Here is a 22357-nt window from a genome sequence, read left to right as displayed (position 1 = left end):
GTTATGATAACTATACTACTTTATCGATAGGTGACTTTGTGTTTGTAGCATTCTTTTAAGTGGTCTAATTTTCAAATTAAAGAAAGGTATTTGAATTAAATAGACTTTCGTTCTTTTTTTTACCGCATTATTATTTTAAGTATGTACATACAAAAATTATATTAAATAGGATCAAGAGATGTTTTTTCATAAAAATGAGGCGCTAATTCTAATAACCATTCTGGTTGTATCACAGTTATGTCCTTTATATACGTTTTGTTTGTTTGTAAAACTTCATAAAATAGTAACCTTGAAAAAGAAAAAACAAAAATTTAGTATGATATGTACATGCGTTATTATAGAAATATACAAGATGTTACACTAAGGTTGATGTACAAACCATTGAGGTTGCTGAAGTGTATATAAACAGCTATTTGGATGTATGTACAAATCCTTATTTCCACGTACTGTTTTATATACTCCAGTATAATGCAAGTACGCTGCTTTCGGAAAAAGTCCAGCAGTTATACATTTTAGAATTTGTTGTAAATTTCCTTGAAGGAAATGAGCTATTATCAGAAAATTTTTATAATTCATACTATATATAAAACAATAAAATTTAGTTTAATTTACCATTAGCCGAAACCAACGGTATATCTAATTTCTTCATCATAGAATGCATTTGCGTTCGAATTTCCGTAACTCTGCGTAAAGCTTTGTTATTAAGAAACTGTTTTTGACACCAACTAAGTGTTCTATTTTTCTCATAAGCAGTATATACATTCAGCAACGTTAATAAGTCTCCTTCCTCAACTTCGAATTTTCTATGCGCTATTCTTGCTTTTATAGCAGCTTGGCCTCCTGCAGGTCTTACAAAAACATTTTGTACTTGAAGCATAGCTAAAATCGTTGATAATTCTTCGGAACATCCCATTTCACCTGCGTAGGGTAGAAGCTAATTACATAATAAATTATTTAAAATAATTTTCGGTGATTTATATGGAAAATTTATGAGGAATCAAGTCTGTTCATTAAACTTTACCTGATACTATAAGAGATTTTGCCAAAACAGGCTCCAATGGCATTTCTGCCATTGTTACGCCCAATGGTGTCGTTAATTCTCCATTACTGTCAATTGCTCCTAGTGCATAAAGTAATTCCAGCCCAGTAAGAAGATTTTTACTTGGTGGAGCAGAAGGAAAGTTAAATCTTAATACATTATCAATTCCTAAAGCTTTTAATTGTAAGATCGCCGGTGCTAAATCCGAGCGTTGCATTTCTGGTGGCGTTGCCTCAAATAGTTCTGAGTATGCTTCCTTTGTGTACAATCTAGATTTTAGATAAAACTTTGCAAAATATGAAAATATAAACCAACAAATAAATTTTTATTAAATTTTTAAATAATTTAAACATTTACACATATTGTATACCTATATGCTTTTCCTGTTCGGACACGACCCGCTCGACCAGCACGTTGATTCGCGGATGCTTTGGACACAGGAACAATTACGAGAGAATTTGTCTGAGTTTCAGCCTCATACCATGGAACTTTTACAAAGCCACAATCAATAACTAGATAAAAATTTCAATCTTGTTTAAACTGAATTTTTTTATATAAAGTCTTATATGTATATTTAAACAATAACAATAAAAAATAGGAATATTTTATTTAGAATACAACTAACAAAATCGATGTTTTATTGAGTTCATACCATAAACAATATTTGGAATAGTGATAGATGTTTCTGCAATGTTCGTGGCTACGATAACTTTACGAGTGTCTTTGGCAGCCCTCCAAAATACTTTCAGTTGTTCTGAGTTCGGAAGAGATCCGTACATAGCCAGAGGTAAAAGTTTCTCTGAAAAAGAACAATACAAAGGCACTGATAAGATCTATTTTAAGCTTCGGACAGTTATATAACAGGACAATGATGACGAGGGTATCATTCCGTATTCTACTCACGCTTGCCTTCCTTTATGAGCTTTGCATGCTCTGATAAAAGAGAAACTGCTTGGTCTACTTCGTCCAAACCCGTAAGAAACGCTAGAATATCACCAGGTTCTTCATTTTCGTGAATTTTCAAAGCAGTATCTATGACACTGGTCACGTAATTAGCTACTGGCTCTAAAATAAAATACAAAAATGAGAACATATTCATGACATAATTATAAGACGTCGCATAGGTAATATATATATTACAAAAACTCGAAACGGAGATAAAAAAACATGTTTAAAAAATTGAAACATTAGGAAACAAGTAAAAAATCATTGTAGAAAACAAGAAAAAGATATTGATGATTAATAATTGTAAACCAATTGCTTCATTTATCAATTGACCTAACGTATTATTTATAGAATGATGTGATGTATTTATATATGTATATATATAGATATACCTATAATGTAGAATACATCCACTGGATAAAGTCTACCTTCGACGGTAAGTATAATTGCAGTATCTTTTGCGGAATCCTTCGTTGTATTTGTATTGAAAAAATCTCGAAGCTGTTCTGCATCGACCGTAGCGGAACAAACGACAATTCGTAAACTTTTTCGTTTCTAAAATAAAACAAATTTTTCATGATAATTAGTATATCTTTTACTTAGACTTAAATTAAATTAAATGTTTATGAATTTACAATGTTCAATTACCCGGATTATTTTTTTCAGAAGTCCCATAATAATATCCGTAAGAAGGGTCCTTTCATGTACTTCATCCACCACGATTACAGAATAACTTGTCAACAAAGGATCGCTCATTAATTCACGAAGCAGAATTCCCTCTGTCATATACTATCAATAATATAATTTTATATAATTACTGACTTCATTTAACATTTATTATTTTTTAGTTTTCTGATAATTAAAATTCTCTATTATTTTAATTTATTATTTTCTTTGCTGCTTCAATTAACGTCTAAAATAATACCTTGATCTTTGTCGTTTCATCCGTATAATTATCGAAACGTATAGAATAACCAACTTCGGTGCCTAAAATACAATTGCGTTCATCAGCAACACGATTAGATAAAGATGTAGCCGCAACCCTTCTTGGTTCCGTGATGCCAATCATTTTCCCATCTGTACACCATCCTGCTTCAAGAAGATACTGTAATCATTTTAGAAAATAAAACTTCCTATGTATGCAATTCATAAAAATAAATATATGTACATTTGTAATTAATTGAATATTATAGTAATATACGTTTAGTACATTAAGAAAATATACTAAACATTTTATGATTTAGGAATACCGAAATTTTATTGATTTTTTATCAAAATTTTATTGCTTCTAATAATTTTTATAAAACAAATATCAACTATTAATAATAAATACAAAAGAAACAGTAAAAGATAAAATAAACGCTTATTGATACTGGAAACATTCTAAGATAATAATGATAATAATAATAAAATGATGAATGATATGATATGAGTAATACGAATAATGATAAATGCATAATAAAGAAATATGTAATGAATGTCGAAAAAATCCAATATTACATTTATATTCTTGAAAATACTAATACGATTTTATTTTATCTAATAATGTAATTCTCCTCATATTTGAGGGGAACTACCAAATAGATACGAAATACATTTTGCGAAAACTATAAAAAGTAAATTGCCTCAATATAAATAAACTATTGTTCTGCATTTATTTTAGACAAAAAGTTTTGTAATAGACATTGATGTGTTATTACGTAATATTCGATAGTTATAAAACTTTACCTAACATAAAAATCAATTGATACTCTTATCGCAGAATGACTAAGGCTAAGTAAAGTAACACCATATGTCAGATAAGCAAAAGTTATATTTCACATAAACTTGATTAGTACACTGTTGAATGCACTGATCGTTTTCCAAGTTCAACGTGAAGTTCTATTCTCTGAAATCTACTACCAGCTTTAATCTTGCGCACATCGGTAACGGCGGAATATTACATGTATTACGTCTTTGTGGTTTAATGTCATATTTATATCGGATTTTATTGAAAGCTTGTTATAACGATTTACTTCGACTTCGGCAAACTTACAAGTACTCTAATTAGGTAACTCACGACACTGGATCACGCTAGAAATACGGATAAAGGCAAGAAGTTGTTAATTATTACAAATAAAAAGTATAAAATTATATACTTTGATGCACTTTGTGTTAATAATTATCACGTATCAATATATATTACTTAACTCTTATATTTAATATAAATACATATTTATGTTATGCATATAATACAATTTTATTGCATATATACAATATTATTGCATATAATAATGAGTCAAAATATGCGATATTTTGAAGTACAGGTATAAAAAACATACTAAAAACATTTTATGAGGTTTGACATTTTATGAAAACATTTTATGAAAATTTACGCTAAGGTCCATCATTATTTTTCAATAGTATGTGTAAGTTATTGTTTATTATCGTATAAGTAGATATTAACATTATCCCCAAGTATTCCAATAATATCGAACATCACAGCAATACCACCAAAATCAATAATCTATGACAATTAATCAATATATTTTAATAACCATATTCTACAAATATGAAATTGAGACATATTATATAAATGCTTAACTAGGAAGACAAATGTATTATTAAATATTTAGTGATGTAAATCAGTATTAATTATTACTAATAATTATGTTTATCTAAAAGAGCAACATGTGAACTAATACATATTACGATCTACAAATAATTTAGGAAAATTACTGTTGAAAATTTTGTTTATAATAGAACATTAACATATCATATATTTTATAAAGCTAATTCGTAATAAAGTATTATTACCTTATCATTTAAGGGGTTATACACATTTTTTTATACATCAGTCTGCTGTGTATATAAAATACATGCAGAAAAATAGAAAATACAAAAAATTTTATCAACATATTGCTTTCGTAGACAAATTTGCAAATTTCAGTGTACAATAGTCATCTTAGTCATTATATCACCAGTAACAAATAGTAGAAAACAATGCTTTCCAAGATTCACACTGTCATCCTTGAATGTAGACATCAGATGAAGATATCTCTTCATCAATCAATGATGGTACATCTTGCATGTATGTATAGGCCCGTAAATAATGAAATTCAGTTACATAAACAAGTAATAATACAAGAACATATAAAGACCACTTTACAAGTCTAATATACTCCCGCATACGATCAAAAAATATTGCCAAAAGCAAGTAATCCATGACAGCATGAAAATTCAAAAATTTCCAACAAAGGGTTATTATTGTAAAGGATAAACTTCTAAATATAGCTGTTTGTCTAGCATAAAAATGTTCTCTACTAATCGGTGTTGTTCTATATTCAGTCTCAAGAAGATCTTGATATAAATATATATATCGATTCCAGGCGGCACTGCTGAGGAACAAATGGACGGTTATAAGTAATATGTTACGAAGTGCTGCATTTGAAGTTTTCAAAGTTACATTTCCAGGTTCCAAAACTGAAGATACAGGAAGTTGTGGTAGCTTATCGTAACCTCCACGTCTACTTGAGTTACGAGCAAGAAATTGATATAAGCCAATAATAAAAGCAACACATCCAAAAGCATCACAAATACCATCGATAATGTAACCAGATGAGCCAATGTCTGATCGTTCACCATTAATATTTGCTCTTTTTCTAGCAACATGTCCATCCAAATCATCCAACCATGTTCTTGCTTGAAACAGTATTACACCTAAACGTCTATAAGACAACGAATCACTGGAAACACATTTACCAGCCAGCACTGCTATTAATACATGGAAACAACTGATTGTGTTTGGTGTCACCCATATCCAAGAACTGCTTATATGCAATAGATCATCCATGATAGCTGCAAGAGGACTCAAGAGAAAATGATTTGGATGATCAAGCATTAATCCTTTTACAGTCACTGTACACAATGGATTAAAATCACAAGGTATGATTGAAACATATTGTGTACCATTTGATATAGGTCTTATATCATAATTTTGTGTTCTAGAATACAATAGAAGATCCATTCCAAGGAAGTATAATGTCATTAATATCAAAATTGCTAGGAATGACCTGCTTACTAGAGTTGTTGAACCAAACATTTTGTATATAAATTTGGCACGTTTGTATAAATTGGTAAATATATTGTTATATCTTTATAACATGTTCCTTATGTTATATTATCACTTTCTTTCTTTATAATAGATCCAAATATATTAGAGATATGTAGTTAATGTAAATGCACACTGCTATTAAATATTAGCAATAAATTCATTGCTCAGTAATTTTATTATAGATACTTCTTTAATATAACACGAATAAAAAAACACGTTCGTTTATTATTTTGAAGCAATAATATTATTGTGATATTCACTTTTTCGATATAATGAATTGTGTATGGCAAATAAAAAATACAGTCTTTCAACTTTCAAACTCATCACGTTACTAATTTGATTACGATGATTTTTGTACCATACTTTTTTGCAGGATTACGAGTACAGTGGAATTATCATAATAATTAACAGTACTTTGCTCCATTGTTAATAATGTTGCAATATTCATGGACGACGTATTCATGGGACACGGATCAGTGTGCCGTGACTACACATGGCTAGATGAAATCTGCAGATTCCGAATATACTATTTTGATCGATTAACTGATACCATGCCGGTATATTTTTTTGGAAAACGTTTGGTGTTGGAAAACGTTTCAAATACCTTATTTAATACATTATCACGTTATTTATCAAAATAGCATGAGTTTCTCTCATAATAATAATATTTCAATCGCACTGTTGTCAGATAATTTCTTTTTTTAATTGTTCGATAACAAAATAGCGAACTATAAAAATTGTTATTCCATGATATTTTTTTTTACGACACATTATTATTCACTAAGTTATTAGGTATAACTATTATGAAAAGTACAGTTCTCGAAAAATTTGACTAACACACATTACAATTTGAAAAGATGATGATGTACTGTCGAATTTGTTTGACCACAACAGAATGGCGATACAACAAGATCTTCATCTGTGCGCGTGCGCGAGTTTATATATTACTCAAAATTTCTATTATATATATATTATATATAAATAACATTTTTATGATATTTGTACATATATCATGTAAATGAAATCCTAAATAAGTAAATATAATATACAGGGTGTTACTGAACAGATGGTACAAACCAAAAGAAGATAAATGCATGAAAAGTAAAGTCAAAAATATATAGAATAAAATTTTGTCATATAATGCACAGTTTTCGAGAAAATTGAATTAAAAAATTTGTCAAATATGCTTAAACTTAACTAATCATGAACTAAATATGCGTACACGATACATTTTAAAATAAAATTTCTTTGTTTCAAGCCTCGTTTTCAAGAAAATAGAGTTTGCATATGTTTAGTTAAGAGCTATCTTGGTACACGCGCATAATAAATTTTCAAATTTATTTTTTTCGGAAAAAAAAGAATGTAATTCTTATGAAAGGATCTTATTACATATATTTGACTTGTTTTTTCATGTAGATTCACTTCCTTTCGGTTTGTAGTACCAGTTCAATAACACTCTGTATATACAGAGTGACCGATTTTAATTTATATACGCAAATTACTCCTACAACAATGTATCAATTGTATAAAAAAATAGCTCAGATAAGAAGTGAATGGTTTCGAAGGAGCCATAAGCTGGTGTAAGTAGTTCTTTTGAAGACAACGCATAAACAAGGACAACGTAAACATAAGAATACCGCTCCGCGTCTTTCCTTGTCTTTCATACATTATATTTGACATATTAAAGTTAAGATATCTGCTAAACTAGTGATTTTTCGATATAAATAGGTTAATATGGTATATAGGTAATATGGTATATAGGTATATGGTATATAGGTAATACAAAAACGTGTCATCTTCGTATGAGCTTTATGTGTCCGTATACAGAGAAAAACTATGTATTTACATCAGATGGTGTACGAGTAATTTACGTTTATAGATTCAAAACGAGTCATCTTATGTATATGAAAAACAATCAATTAAGTTATTTGGAAAATCATGTATATTCATACTCTCAATCAAAAAAATCAGAACTCTCACTCAAAAATATTACACAACTACTTTAAATGTTACATAAAATTTAAAAAATAAGCAAGAAAAATTTAATTATGACATATTGAGAATATCCCAATTTTTATAAGTGCATGTTTGAAATATGTATAACTCTGTAAAAGATTATATAAGTGGCAACAGCAAATATGTTATATATGTATATGTTACATTATATTTTATATCATAAATTCATGTAGAATTACATTACTACATACAATAAAATCCATATCATCACAATGTTATTTATTTAAATTTCACCTCCCTATATTATAATATAATTCCTTTAAAATAAAGGCATACCTGAGGTAACTGCGTACTCTTTCCACATCCAGTTTCACCGATTAAGACTAATGTTTGATATTTTTCCAGTAAGTATATAATATGACTTCTATACTTAAATGTAGGCAATCGTTGACGTTGCATATTAAGTGCAAGCGAATGATGAGCATTGTATACAAATTGTGTGGACGAATGGGCTTCTGTATCTGGTTTATCCTCTTGCCACATACTATCACCTGTAATTAAAAAAATTATCAGATGAATATAAAATTTTTCTCGATATAATATATATAAACATATGGAAATAAGGCACATATATGTACAAAATTCATAAGTTCAATAGGTTATGTCATACAATTGTTATATATATATGTAAGAATAAGTTTTACAACATATGATAATGTCAGCGTATAATACTACTTTTAAATCAGTTATAATTAAAAAGAATACAATATTAGGAAATAAAAATAAAAAAAGAGTAAACATTATGCTTTTACATGTTTGTACGGATATGTTCAAAAACAATTGTACTTACCAGGTTTAGAAAAAGTCGGTTTTGTATTCATTTTATATAATTATGTAAACAATACAACGAGATAAAATTAGTTGTCAAATATATCACCAGATTATAAACTCTTATATTTACATAATAATCACACAATTCAAATAAACACAACTATTTTACCGCCCGATATATATGTAAGTAAATACACATAATGCGTTACTGGTACGTTGACAGACGGAAGGAATGCGGACCTAATTGGTTATTTCCGATAGACTCAACACAATCATAAAGATAAACATGCGTATTGGCTGAAAGTGTCAGATACAAATAAAGCAATATAGCAACGCATGACGATGAGCGATATAATGCAGTACTTCTCTTGCCTCTATGCCATTGGAATTGATAACGACACTTACGAACAATGCAGTATATACATATTTCTCACACCTGTCATATTCCTTTAAACTGTAATTTTCCTATAGATGACACTGTATGTGATTTAAAAATATTTAAACAATTCTAACTATAAGAATATTTATAATTATTATATTTTATATTATTTAGCTATATAAACAGCAGGAAAAAATCCGCTTGGTAGGAAATATTTTTTATTTTTAATTGAATTGATTGAATCAGAAATTTCAATTTCATACCCACACATATACATATATTTCAGCAAATTATTTAATTTTATTTCAATTCTAAACTGGACCAACAATATATAAAAAAAATTGAAGACCTAATATAGGAAAACATGAATATAATATTTCAGTTGATATAATATAAATACATAGTATTAAAGTAAATGAAATAATAAATATGGAAATTATACATGGTTCCTTTAGATTTAAAATCAATAGCGATATATGACATTATATATACATGTATATAGAAATATGTATATCATGTATGTGAAATCAAAATACAAATAGTACAAAAAAATTCTTTAATGTATTATGTTAAAATTTTTCAGGTTCTGTAAACTGATAGTAAATAACTTTTTATTGAATTATATATAAATTGCAATATTATATACAAAGATAGATATATTACTTTGTACACAAATAGTTTTCTTAATAACAACCATCTCGTATTTTGTGTAAATTATAAGAATATAGAAATCTAACACAAATATAATAACATTGCGTTTTAATTAATTTTATCTTGTCCCTGGATATGTTTTAATATAATTTTATACAATTTTGCCAATTCACATGTAATATTTATTATGTAAGAAATAATATTACAGAGTTATTCTGATTTTATCATACTTTATATGAGAACAATTTGTACTAGATAGTAACTAAAGAAGACTAATGATGATATAGTAACATCTTCGTGTTTAACATTATTAATCAATTGGTTATATTGGTACATATACACTAGATTGCTTTTAATTTTGCACTTATCATATTGTGTTTAAAAGTATGCTATTATATTATTTTATTCACGCATAAACTTCAAACTTTTGATATGCAACTTTTCACTAAAGTAAAACTGTTAGTATAGTATTTTCCGTCGCTGTTATTGCAAATAACATTACATGTTTTTTGCTCACCAGTATTTTTTTGTACATACAAGTTATTACATATATTAAGTATTTCGATAATTCTGATGATTGAGTAATAGTATATATATCTTTTTTTATTAAATGTAGTTTAAATTTTAATTGCAAATCATTTAAACTATATATCGTATTAACGTCAGCGCACTCACACACTTTACAATTTGTGTAATTTCTGTTTTGCGTTTGGTGAACGTCAAATTATATATGTACATACATGTGTGAAACAAGTATTTGTAAGAATTCACAAATAGGATTCGTTTTACACCTTTCGTCAAAAAATACTAATGAACACTGGGTGAGTTTTAAGGTATTTTAGGAATGTATTTTGATTTGCAAACAAATATTGTTTCTTCCATCTTCGATATAAAGTGTTAACATATGTCTGTGCATCAGAAAGAATGAGAATTATATATGAAACATCTTCGTACAAATATCATTCTCAAGCACCACACTATCATCTACTTTTACGTATCAGAAATATATTATTTATATTATTTGTAATCTCCTCATTTTGTAAGATTAAATCTGTGTGTATACACGTGTAATGTATGGACGTCAATGGAGAACTTAGGAAACATGAATGGTAGTCATCTAAGATGGTAATTTGTAATGATGTTATGGATATATACTATTGCCAATCAAAGACATAAAAATGGTTGCAATAAACACACATAAAATGTCTGAACACAAAAAGTCATTAATACAATATTGAAATTTTCGTTTTTAATGCTCGTCTACCATGACGATGCATGGATAACAAATTTTAGGTGTTCTGACTTGTCAGTTAGCTTAAAATTGCATCTATAGATTAAATCTGCAGTAAACATAAAAAATATTAGGCCGTAGCTTCTGCTTCTCCATTGCTTTCCGTTTCAGCACTCTTCTCATCAAGTTTTGTTTTTTTTTCAGGACTGGCACCATCAGTGGCAGCTTCTTCCGTTGTTTCACTCAAAGTCGTTGATTTCCTCTTTATACAACAACTATCAATGGGAGCATCTACGAATAGAATCAATCATTTTAATATTATTCTTATAAATGTAAGTTGCATTTTCTACAGTCATTAATAATATATTAACTACTTATATAGTTTACTCTTAGTATAATTATTAATATGCATACAATTGAACATATTAAGTATTTAATCACAAATTAAAAAATTTTTTGTTGTAATTTTCATGATATTACCTGTAGAATCCCCATTTTCTGTTGATTCTACTTCTTTCTCCTCTAACTCTTTTTCCTCGTTTGAGCCATTTTCTTTGGTTTCTTTGGCATCTCCATTTTCAGATGCTTTTGAATCTTCGTCAACTTCTTGAACAGTTTTCTTTTCTTCCTCCACTACTTTCTTTTCTGGGGTTGTAACAACTTTGGTGTCTCTAAAAATTGAGATATATTATGTGCCTACATTAATTTTAAAATAATTCATATAAAGTAAAACAGAATATGTAATATATTCTGTACTGAAAATATCCATGACATTCATATTCGTATGAATGAAATACTTATTCTATCATGATACGTGATTCTTTAGAGCGGCTAAACTTTATAGCTACAGACAGAGATGGAATGACAAGGAAAAGAAATAGAGATAGGACGCCAACCGTAGCGGCACCTACCGATGTTAATATTATCCTGCTTTCGTCTCCCCCTTCCCGCAACATACTCCTTTCAACAGAACGTTACACACGTATACGTACGCAATACATACAGACTGTTTCGGCGCGGCAAACCGTGGATGTTCGTGGACCGTAATATATACATCAATGTTACATATGTATTTATTCCCATATTATCGGAACTTAAATAAACCTAAATATTACTGATGTTTATTATTACAAATATTATGTATTTTTTCTTAGAAATGTTTAGTAAAAAGTAAAATGCGAGTATTCCTGACATTTAGTCGGTAAGGGAGAACAGATCGATACGTTGTCCATTTTCTTTTTAAGGTGATACGTGTACAATCATCCGCAAAATATTTCTAGAGAGAGCGAGAGTTCTTTTTATACATGCGTAATCAACATTCTATGTGTTTATATAAAAATGTTCGAACTATTGTTAATATTGAAAAATTACAATTTAACGCATTATAAAATATTTTATTTTAATTTGCAGTCACGTTTATCCATTATATTCGTAAAAATATCGAATGATTCATAAATAACAAATAACTGGGGTCTTTACGATTAAAATATTCATAAAATAAATATTAATAATAGACGAACACGCGTTGTAGTTTCTTATCGCATGTCTCATATAACTGAAGCTACAAGTGGGGAAAATAAAAGGGTAAACGATACCGCCAGAAAAGCGACTCTACAAGTAGAGCACATGTCATGGCAAAAGCAGGTAATCCTGAGAACGTAACGCGCCTTACGAATCAAGCTGAGAATATCACGTAGAGAGAGAGCATCCCCTCTTCCTCCACTGTGGTCCCTTTCTCGTGACTGTACAAACTACGTACGCTTTCAAAAGTACACAAACAATTGCGATACAAATAAAGTTATCAAAACAAGAGAATCGACTTCAAACTTGAATCGTTTAAAACAGATAAGTAAAGAATATGGATTATAAAGCATTGTTGACCAGCCGTTACTGTATCCAGCAAAGAAACATAACAAAAGCATTCAGTGAAAACGTGTGATTTCCTTACGATAGATCAATAAAAAAAATCTGTAGTACTTACTTAGCTTCTGTATCCGCCATGCTGATCAATTTAATCGTGTGATCGATAAAGCACTTAGATACAAAACGCACTTAATAAGGCCTGCGTTTTTTACGCACCGGTAAGCAGACGTAGAATTCTGGTATCACCACTGCCGCGTAGTCGCGTACCGACGCGCAAATGGCAGAGAGACTCGCACACTGATTCGCCCAAGACCCGAGTTACTCGGTCCGGCCGGCAGGCCGGCGGCCTTCAAACACTTTTCTTTCCCGCTCGTTTACAGATGGCGCACGATTCGGTCCCTTATTAAACTATTCGTTGTAAATATAATTTTAAAATGACTAGAAATCGTTGATATATAATTCTTTCACAGAAGAGCAAAGAATTACTGCAATATGTTTAGTAAATAATATCAATGGTACTTATTAATCTCAGTTTATTTTCCGACGAATATGACCTTAGAATACGTATAAATAATTTGCCGCTATATTTTAATCATGAATCATGGTTCAATGAAATTTCTTCGAAAAATGCCTGTGGATCACAAATAATATGGAATGCAAGTAATTAATTATGGTATTAGTTTTATTTTCTTTCAAATGAAAAATACGACACATGTGAAGTACAATACATTTATCTAAATCTGTCAATGATTATGTGGTTTTAGGTTCATGGTAGTGGTAGCTTCGCCACTACCGCATTGTTAATGCCCCTCCAAATAACACACTAGCCAATTGGATCATGTCTTACGAAGCTCGTAAAAAATCCCCGTACTTCCGGCGCTAGCGTTGTATTGTTTGAGAAACATGTATTTTGTCCCGCATCACTTTCAAAATAATGTCTATTAAATCTTATGTATGATTTAAGATATTAGCTCGATTCTAATGAAATTTAATGTATACTATGGATAATATATAAGATATAAACGGAAGCAAGGTGCAGAAAGTTCTAGAAGTTTCGCGTATGGTTCTATTTCCGGTGTATATTAAAAGGTGCGCGATGCTTTCAGGTTGATCCACGCACCCGTCTAAAAGGCTCTGCTGTATTTACGTCCATGTTACAGGTTGCTTTTAGCCATAAAATAGTAAAAGATTACATTTCCTGTTCGCTACAGTATTATTTTATTGCGACGTTAGTTCTAAAAGTCTTACGGGCATTTTATCAGAGGTGTAATTTAACTCATGATGACACTCTAAATGCCCTTATGATACACAATATGCATACATTAGATACTATGTGTATGCTAGTATATATATATAGATGTACATACACATATAAAAATTAATACATATTTATATATATCGATATCTCATTACCTAGTGTAGAGAAATATAATTATTACTTTTATATATGATTATATATACATATATAAATATATTTTATTTTTTTCTATAAATGAGAAAGAAGTAGATATTAAATTCGTTTTCAAAATTTATTCCATCACACTGCAGAAAGTTTGAATACAATAATCTATCCTATACTTACATCGAGATGTAATAATTTCGAAAACGAAGGTAAAGAATCGTCTTTCTTCTGATAATCTTATCTATAAAAACGAATATTCGATGATTTATCAATCTTCATATTTGCAAAAATCATGCAAACGTGTTAGTTTAGTCTGTTAAGAAATGTATTTTTTGTCCTACCGAACATGCCACGTGCCAGAGGTCTACGTAAGCACGAAGATAACACCAAGCAGCTGCTATAGACGATGCAGGTGAAGACGTGCAAAGCAGATGCTTCTTTTTGAATATCCTTTACACGGTAAAACCTTGAAGACACATTTATATCAGATTGAGTTAGGTTTTCAATGAAACTTTCCAAAAGGAAAGTGTTTCAAGTGCACTTTTATTTATGTTACATATGGAACAAATAAATGCACGATATTTACATAGGAAAGAAACGATATATATATACATATGTCTTTTTTTCTTTGTTCAAAACGTTGTGAACTGGATTTATCTTTATATGTACATTTTTGTCTTTTCTAACAAAGTTATTTTAATAAGCAAATTTCTTCATGATACATGCATATATATATTGGCAACTACTATAGAACTTTCTTAATGTTTCAAGATATTTTATTAACGAAAATAACCATGTAGTTGGTGACATGCAGTATTACTTGATAAAATTAAATTTCGTTTAGTGGGTCAGTGGAAGTGTTCAGCCACAAGCTATTTCGATGACAGTAACCTATATTTCCACTGGCTTTGCAGTGTCAAACTAAAGATAGCATCCACGCATCTAAATTTTCATTTCGCTGGACTAAATTCCCACTTTTCTTGATGCGTTCTTACTCACCACGCTATATACTATTTTGCCTATTACATTTGTTTCGTTATTTTCTTTGTGCATTAGAAAGTGTCAAGAAGCAAAACGAATAAAGGAAGCGAGACATTTCAAAAGTATTAAACATACACACATGCGAAAGTAACAATTATTTATATACGCTTTTTTTTATATTTTATACCAATATATACACCATTTTTGTAATTTATATGTAGATAGTGTTTTTTTTTAGTATTAAATATTCAGTCTTTTAATAGATTAACATCATTTGGGGTTCAAATTTACTAAAGTATACTGTATATACAATTTTTCGAAAAGAGTATTCAAGATATAGTAGAGTCGATTCTACTTTCCTTCCACAAATTGGCACACCACTTTCAGCTTCGGGTCATGGAATCAATAGAACGCGTGGTCGCGCGCATCCCATAGGGTAGAAACAAACTAAAGTTAATATAAGTAACGCATCCGATTGCAACCTCGATGGACGTGTCTTTTGTCATCTCTGTCTAGTCTGATGTGCAATGCACTAGGGCTGTACACAAAAATACTGTATATATCCGAAAGGCCTGACCTGGTCGTACCTTTTTGACTCGATCGTAACCGGTTCGTCCCGTCCCCCACCGACTCCACCTAGCTTTCTCGACCGTATCTACCGCTCTAAAATTGTGCCTATATGCCTACCTACAGTTAGAAACTAATTGCCAAAGGATTATCACAGGTCAGCGAGTGTTCAACCTTCCGTGTGCGTACCACGGTTCAATACCACAAGCAGGTCGATTATTATTAATAACCATGAAACTACCAAATTAATAGTAAACGCAACGTAAGATTAGTTTATAGCAAAATAACTATAATATAGATTATATTAGTTAAGTAAAATACACTAAATACAATGATAAAAACGTAGTCGTAACCTTGCAGTTGTTTTAGATTATTAAAAAATACGTATATCAATTCCGAGCGAGTAAAAATAGCTTAACACATTAAGACAAGCAGGCTTCTATCTTTACTACAAATATCAATATCATAAAACTATAATACGTAGTTTGTAAAAATAATAAAAAATTTTATAAAATATATATGATGACATCACTGAAGTTTTAGTACAATGAACGAACCTTAAGTTTACATGGTAACCATAGAATTTAATCAAGCTAATATAAGAATTTAAAAGTTAATAATTAGTATTATTAAATGGATGAACTTCAATGATAAGTTCGACAGATAATTCACAAGATATCGTAACTGTTTTCGCGATGACTCAGAGAATCACATTCCCCATTGAAATAGCGACACAAGCAGTTGTCCGAAACATTTCGTGATTCAGTATGTACGAAAACCTTGAGGATTTGGAAGCAAGAACGAGTTTACTTTGAATCGAAAGTACGTTGACGCTTTCGTTTGGTGGCAGCACTGATCGAGGAAGTCGTTAAACCTTCCAATGCTACATCTATCGGCGATAAGTGGAAGCAATATCCGATCTGTGCATTACAGTAGCTCTCTCGCTTCGTAGAGCGATACTTCGTCATTTTCGCATCCGTGCGAAATCCCGAACGAACAAGCGGAGCGAGCCGCGTCGCCATCTTTAGGAACGGTACCGACTATCTCCGCTATCGCCGCCTGCTTCGCTTTAAGAGCTTAAAATCAGTCCGCGACTATAGTAAAAGAATTCGTGTGTTTAGTGCGATAGCGCGTACTTTGTTTTCTATCGCGAGAAGATGCGATACACGTTTGTTCGCGATGTTCATTTAATACGTCCGAGTCAAAGTTTGTGGTGTGCGTGTCGCGTAAGTTGAGCAGACGACGTTTCGCAAGCGTTCCGAGGGTTGAGAGCGATCGAAACCGACGTCATTCTCTAGTTCCGTTCGACCCTTGTTTCAAACTGTCGTTCCTGAGTTGCGATTTAGCCACTCGGTACTATTACTGTGAGAACCGACTAGTGTTTAGTGTTTTGATTTGTCGAACCAGTGGAACGAACACGTCAAAGAAAGTTGCTGCGGTGTACGAGAGTACAGCGACAAGTTAAGGCAGAAATAAAGAGAGAAGGATAAGAAAGGAAAGACTGAGACAGCTCTAGTAGACGACGACAACGACGGGCTAGTACAATTGACAGGAAAGATGGCGCAAGGTGCGGACGAGGATTAATGCTGACCCATTTTTCCGCGCGAAATCGCTCGGTCTCACTTTGTCGTACAATTAAGGGACCACGAAGGTTCGTACCGAGTGCGAGAAGTCGTACGGTTGTTATTAAGTGAATCGAATACTGGCGAAAAAAGGGAAGGATAGTCCGCCATCGGTAGGAGTGTATCCATCGTGCAGTGCGCGCGTGTGCCCTGTTCTTGCGTAAGTGTGAGTGCTCTCTCGGACGTTTATAGGTCTTGTAGGGCCAGCATTGACAAGTATCGGATAGAAACGTTGCGAATCGTCGGTGACGATAGAAGAGAGTACGGATAGTGGAGGAAAGTAGTAGAAGGTAGCAACAATTTTGAAGAGAGTGGAGATTGGCAGGGCCGTGGTAGGCTCGACTACGGAAGAGGGCAAACGAAAACGAAAACGAAGACGCGGTCTTCTGGAACTTCTTGAGCTGTGTAGAGCCCTGGCAGGCTCGTGTACGAGCGCGGCTGCTAAGATGGGCAACAATGCCGCGACTGCAAACAAAAAGGTTGACGCTGCCGAGAGCGTCAAGGAGTTTCTTGACAAGGCAAAGAAAGAGTTCGAGGACAAATGGAAAAGAAACCCTACAAATACTGCTGCCCTTGACGACTTTGAACGAATCAAGACACTGGGCACCGGCTCGTTCGGCCGTGTCATGATAGTGCAACACAAGCCGACCGGAGAGTATTATGCCATGAAAATACTCGACAAGCAGAAGGTCGTGAAACTTAAGCAAGTTGAACACACGCTTAACGAAAAGAGGATACTGCAGGCGATTAGCTTCCCGTTCCTGGTTTCATTACGGTTTCACTTCAAGGATAACTCTTATCTTTACATGGTCCTCGAATATGTCCCAGGAGGGGAGATGTTTAGCCATCTACGAAAGGTTGGTCGCTTCTCGGAACCACACTCGCGCTTTTACGCGGCACAAATCGTATTAGCGTTCGAGTACCTTCACTACCTCGACTTAATCTATAGGGACCTCAAGCCGGAGAATCTGTTGATCGATTCACAGGGCTATTTGAAAGTCACGGATTTCGGCTTTGCCAAAAGGGTACAGGGTAGAACATGGACCTTATGTGGCACGCCGGAATATCTCGCGCCTGAAATAATTCTCAGCAAAGGATACAACAAAGCTGTAGACTGGTGGGCGCTCGGTGTCCTCGTCTACGAGATGGCTGCCGGTTATCCACCATTTTTCGCTGATCAACCAATTCAAATCTACGAGAAAATCGTGAGCGGAAAGCCACGATTTCCCTCGCACTTTGGATCCGATCTGAAAGACTTACTACGTAATTTGCTGCAAGTCGATCTAACCAAGAGGTACGGTAATCTGAAGGCCGGTGTAAACGATATCAAGGGTCACAAGTGGTTCGCCAGTACCGATTGGATAGCTGTCTTCCAAAAGAAAATCGAGGCCCCGTTCATACCAAAATGCAAAGGGCCGGGAGACACAAGCAATTTCGATGACTACGAGGAGGAGACGCTGAGGATTTCGTTGACGGAGAAGTGTGCCAAGGAATTCGCCGAATTTTGAATTCCCACATTGATTCAAGATGGTCACACGTATCGCGTATACATTCATACGCGATGGTTCGTCGCTCGCTGCTCGCTTTTCTTCGGGCGAGGGATATAGATGAAGTAAGAGAGCGGGAGGATGGGAGCGAGTAGTGTAAACGAGAGAATGTATTACATGTATGCAAGATAGAAAGAAAGCGTATACAGGTGTGTGCGTGCGCGTGTATGATTCTGTGCGTTTGCGGGCACGCTCGATGCAATAGTTTTATAGAGGAAGGAAGGTGGCTTAGAAGAGTCGAGAAAGGGAAAGAAAACTAAGGAAGACGAGCACGTAAGAAGCAGATGGCAGATTTTGCGCTTTATTTTGTGATTGTGGACTTCTGAGAAGAGCGGAAATGGAAAGAGTATACGAAGGAAACACGGTAATCGGCGTCGTTGAACGTATTGAGATTGACAGAAATAAAAGAGATATAATATATTGGAAAAAATTACGATATATTGCATACACAGATATCATATATAAACACACATACACATACGCGTACGCGTGTGCTCACACTCATAGTCACTGTCACCACTACGACTTTTTACAAGAGAAACATCTTTTTTTTCAGCCAAGTAACTGACATTATTGACGTATGAGAATGACGATATATATATATATATTTATTTATTTATTATATATAAATATATATGTATATATTTACACGTATATGTGTGTGTTCCCTAAGATGGCTTTATTATCCGGTTTATTAGAGGCGGCGTGTGTAAAGATTGCTCTCGATAAGTACTATTAATATCGGAAAACGTGGTTTTGCCGGAATTATTTTGTACATACATCTAGTGTCCTTGTAATCTTTATGAATGTTCCCCGACCCCCTTTTACACCACGCCCCTCTACTCCATCGTCCTGCCTCTTTTAGCACATACAAAGTTTATAAAAAAGGGACTTGACGGGAGAAAATGGATATAAAATACACCAACAATTAATTGTCATGTCGTGCATTGTTGTCTATCTGTCTACGAGCATTTTTCTCTTCATTCTCGTTGGGAGAAAAGTTTTTGCCACGATACGAACCGTATTTATAATAGCTAGTCGTCACACGATTATTTTGCTGAAGTAATATTTATATGACTCGTTTTTCATCGATCGAGAAGGGCGAGAACGAGAGGGTGGGAGAACAGGGGGGAAAGAGAGAGAGAGAGAGAGAGAAAGGTAGACCTTTATTATAGCATATTATGAATCTTATTAAAAGAGAAAAAATGAAAAAAATACTCGTTATATACTGGCTACAGATGCTCGTTGTTGAATTATATTGTACCTTGCATAAATGATACAGGAAAAATAGGAACGAAGAGACGAAAGGGAGAGAGAGAGAGAGAGAGAAAGAAAGAAAGAAAGAAAGAAAGAGAGAGAGAGAGAGAGAGAGAAAGAGCGAGAAAATGAGAGTATTTGTGAAAATGCGATCGACGGGAGTACGAGCAAAATAAGGATTCATTTTTGGAACGTTTTTAATAGAGGACCACCGGCGTTCGTACATAGATACGTTATAAGAGTATTCGTATATAATTATATCGCCTTAAGTTGCTGTATGCAAAAAAAGCAACGTTATCTTTTATATAGAGCTGCACTTTTAGTACGAAATGTAAACGTATGGACAATCCTGTATTTGTGCAAGAGGAAAGAGAAACGAACGACGCACACGCGCGAAATGGCCAAAGGAAATTGCGCGTGTACGTGCACGTGGAGTGAAAATTTCATTTAACGGGATACAGAAGCGTGTTAAAACATGATCGCGAGAAGACTGTCCAAAAAAATAAAACGAATGACGAAACCAGGGACAAAAACAAACAAAGGAATGTAAACGAAGGAGAACAAAGGGACACGATAACGAAACGAAGAACAGCAGCAGTAGCAATGACAGCGAGAGTGTTATCGCTGGAAGACGCGTTTGTTAATTTATTTTTTGTTCTAATCCATTAAAACCACCTCCTTTCGACATGGAGCGTATGGGATACTTTACGGCATCGTATCTCGGCGGTAATGAAATTCAACGGCCAGTTAACATAAGGAACGCGAGAATCAGAGAATCACCAACACCAACGAACCCTGAGCGTCGACGATTGGACACGCGTCGATCGTATAACGAGAATCGATTTTACAATGAAACACGCACGAGAAGGTCCGCCACACGCGTAGCTTCGTTCCAAGCCACACACACACTGTGCGTATATACAGATATTACGAAATTTTCTGCGAATGGTTTCGCCATGACATAAGATTGTCACTTCTGATCCGAATTCAAAGGGCTGTTCGATTATTACGCGATAAGAAAAGTTATAAGGTTGATCGTAGGCACGAAGTAATTTAAATTACGGGGACGTCGTATCAATCCGATTTCGGCGAATTGGTCAAGGCTTTAGCTAACCAGCTTAGATATATGTAATAAGAAAAAGATAGAGAATGCGAAACATTCGGATAAATCTGTGGCACACGTTGCGGTAACATCGGGTATACGATTACCGCGGTTTCCAGTTTCCTTTAGCTTCGTCCAGTTTCGTTCTCTTTGCAAACGAGACGAAACTTAACGATCAAAGTTGCAACTGAGCAAAAACAGGTAGAACGGGGTAAGGGAAACGTAACGGGTAACAAGTCAAATTATAACGAGGCTTACTTTGCCGCGTGCTTTGAACGTGCTCGTATCTGGATATTCTCGATAAGAGTTATATATATACATGTATATAATATGTATGTATATATACATATATGTATATAACGTAAAAAATGCGTGTTTGTTTTTGAATAGAGTTTCTTTCAACAAGAATGTAATTAACGACCATACGTATAGTTTTCCTAAATCGAACGAGCTGCTTTATCGATCAACGTATATCCACGAAAAATTTATGTTTAAAGATCGCAGTTTGGAAAACGCGAAATCTTCTCTCTCTCTATTGCGGTAAACGAGCGCGTCATAGCAATGCGCAAGTACAAAGAACTGGACAGAGAAAAGAATGTATGTTCTTTTTTGTCGCGTTGGTGACTTTTAGGATGTATAATCCATCCCTACCTTGAGTATACACGTGCACATTGTTCGCTCGCGCATGCTGCAGTGTTGAATAAATAAAAACAAGAATAGGCTTGGTTCGAACAAAGTAGCACGGAAGTTGTTGGCAAGGAATTGCGCGATCGAGACAGGTTATGCTTTCAAATCGTCCAATTTTGGCTGGTATTCTATCCGCATATACACACACATACACACATATACACACACGCATGTATACAATGAAACGTTGCGGCGACACGACTA

At 33.1% G+C, this 22357-nt stretch overlaps 4 protein-coding genes across 5 annotated transcripts in view; 1 reads left to right on the top strand and 3 right to left on the bottom strand.

The window, feature by feature from the left end:
• Window positions 1-126: 126 nt before the first annotated feature.
• On the bottom strand, window positions 127-9217 carry LOC117157991 (putative ATP-dependent RNA helicase DHX35). 2 transcript variants are annotated; one of them, XM_033336398.2, is made up of 12 exons: window positions 8884-9217; window positions 8370-8584; window positions 2910-3089; window positions 2633-2773; window positions 2377-2539; window positions 1943-2104; window positions 1692-1838; window positions 1410-1551; window positions 1022-1308; window positions 613-918; window positions 380-533; window positions 127-288 (listed from the first exon to the last, which is right to left on the bottom strand). In XM_033336398.2, exons 1-12 carry the CDS (start codon window positions 8912-8914, stop codon window positions 162-164), a joined length of 2055 nt encoding a protein of 684 aa, XP_033192289.1. In that variant the 5' UTR covers window positions 8915-9217; the 3' UTR covers window positions 127-161. The 2 variants fall into 2 exon arrangements, with proteins under 2 accessions (XP_033192289.1, XP_033192291.1); XM_033336400.2 differs by lacking the exons at window positions 8370-8584; window positions 8884-9217 and adding an exon at window positions 3713-3848.
• LOC117157992 (Ceramide phosphoethanolamine synthase) lies at window positions 3780-8312 on the bottom strand. The gene has a single exon (XM_033336401.2). It carries the CDS (start codon window positions 6063-6065, stop codon window positions 4989-4991), a length of 1077 nt encoding a protein of 358 aa, XP_033192292.2. The 5' UTR covers window positions 6066-8312; the 3' UTR covers window positions 3780-4988.
• A 1904-nt stretch (window positions 9218-11121) lies between the features above and the next one.
• LOC117158036 (Decondensation factor 31) lies at window positions 11122-13298 on the bottom strand. Its single transcript, XM_033336533.2, has 3 exons — window positions 13107-13298; window positions 11606-11796; window positions 11122-11416 (listed from the first exon to the last, which is right to left on the bottom strand). Exons 1-3 carry the CDS (start codon window positions 13124-13126, stop codon window positions 11256-11258), a joined length of 372 nt encoding a protein of 123 aa, XP_033192424.1. The 5' UTR covers window positions 13127-13298; the 3' UTR covers window positions 11122-11255.
• Window positions 13299-16888: 3590 nt separating this feature from the next.
• The window catches only part of Pka-C1 (Protein kinase, cAMP-dependent, catalytic subunit 1), a 31482-nt gene continuing 26013 nt past the window's right edge, over window positions 16889-22357 (top strand). Inside the window, exon 1 of the mRNA XM_033336404.2 lies at window positions 16889-22357. This exon is cut by the window's right edge and continues 26013 nt beyond it. Within this exon, the coding sequence (XP_033192295.1) occupies window positions 18007-19068 (1062 nt within the window). The 5' untranslated portion in view covers window positions 16889-18006 and the 3' untranslated portion in view covers window positions 19069-22357.

Source organism: Bombus vancouverensis, chromosome 6 (assembly GCF_051014615.1).
Source record: "Bombus vancouverensis nearcticus chromosome 6, iyBomVanc1_principal, whole genome shotgun sequence".
In the NCBI taxonomy this organism is placed as follows: Eukaryota; Metazoa; Arthropoda; class Insecta; order Hymenoptera; family Apidae; genus Bombus; species Bombus vancouverensis.
Note: the sequence above shows the minus strand (reverse complement) of the source record. Positions and strands in the feature narration are given on the sequence as shown.

What these genes read in the sequence shown, in the direction of transcription:
- LOC117157992 (XM_033336401.2), bottom strand. Translation starts at nt 6,065, where the DNA reads ATGTTTGGTTCAACAACTCTAGTAAGCAGGTCATTCCTAGCAATTTTG.
- LOC117157991 (XM_033336398.2), bottom strand. Translation starts at nt 8,914, where the DNA reads ATGAATACAAAACCGACTTTTTCTAAACCTG. An exon ending in ACCGACTTTTTCTAAACCTG is followed by an intron (nt 8,585 to 8,883) that starts GTAAGTACAATT and finishes TTTTAATTACAG; the next exon opens with GTGATAGTATGTGGCAAGAG. An exon ending in GGATGTATTCTACATTATAG is followed by an intron (nt 2,105 to 2,376) that starts GTATATCTATAT and finishes ATTTTATTTTAG; the next exon opens with AGCCAGTAGCTAATTACGTG.
- LOC117158036 (XM_033336533.2), bottom strand. Translation starts at nt 13,126, where the DNA reads ATGGCGGATACAGAAGCTAA. An exon ending in ATGGCGGATACAGAAGCTAA is followed by an intron (nt 11,797 to 13,106) that starts GTAAGTACTACA and finishes CTCAATTTTTAG; the next exon opens with AGACACCAAAGTTGTTACAA. An exon ending in AGAAAATGGGGATTCTACAG is followed by an intron (nt 11,417 to 11,605) that starts GTAATATCATGA and finishes TTCTATTCGTAG; the next exon opens with ATGCTCCCATTGATAGTTGT.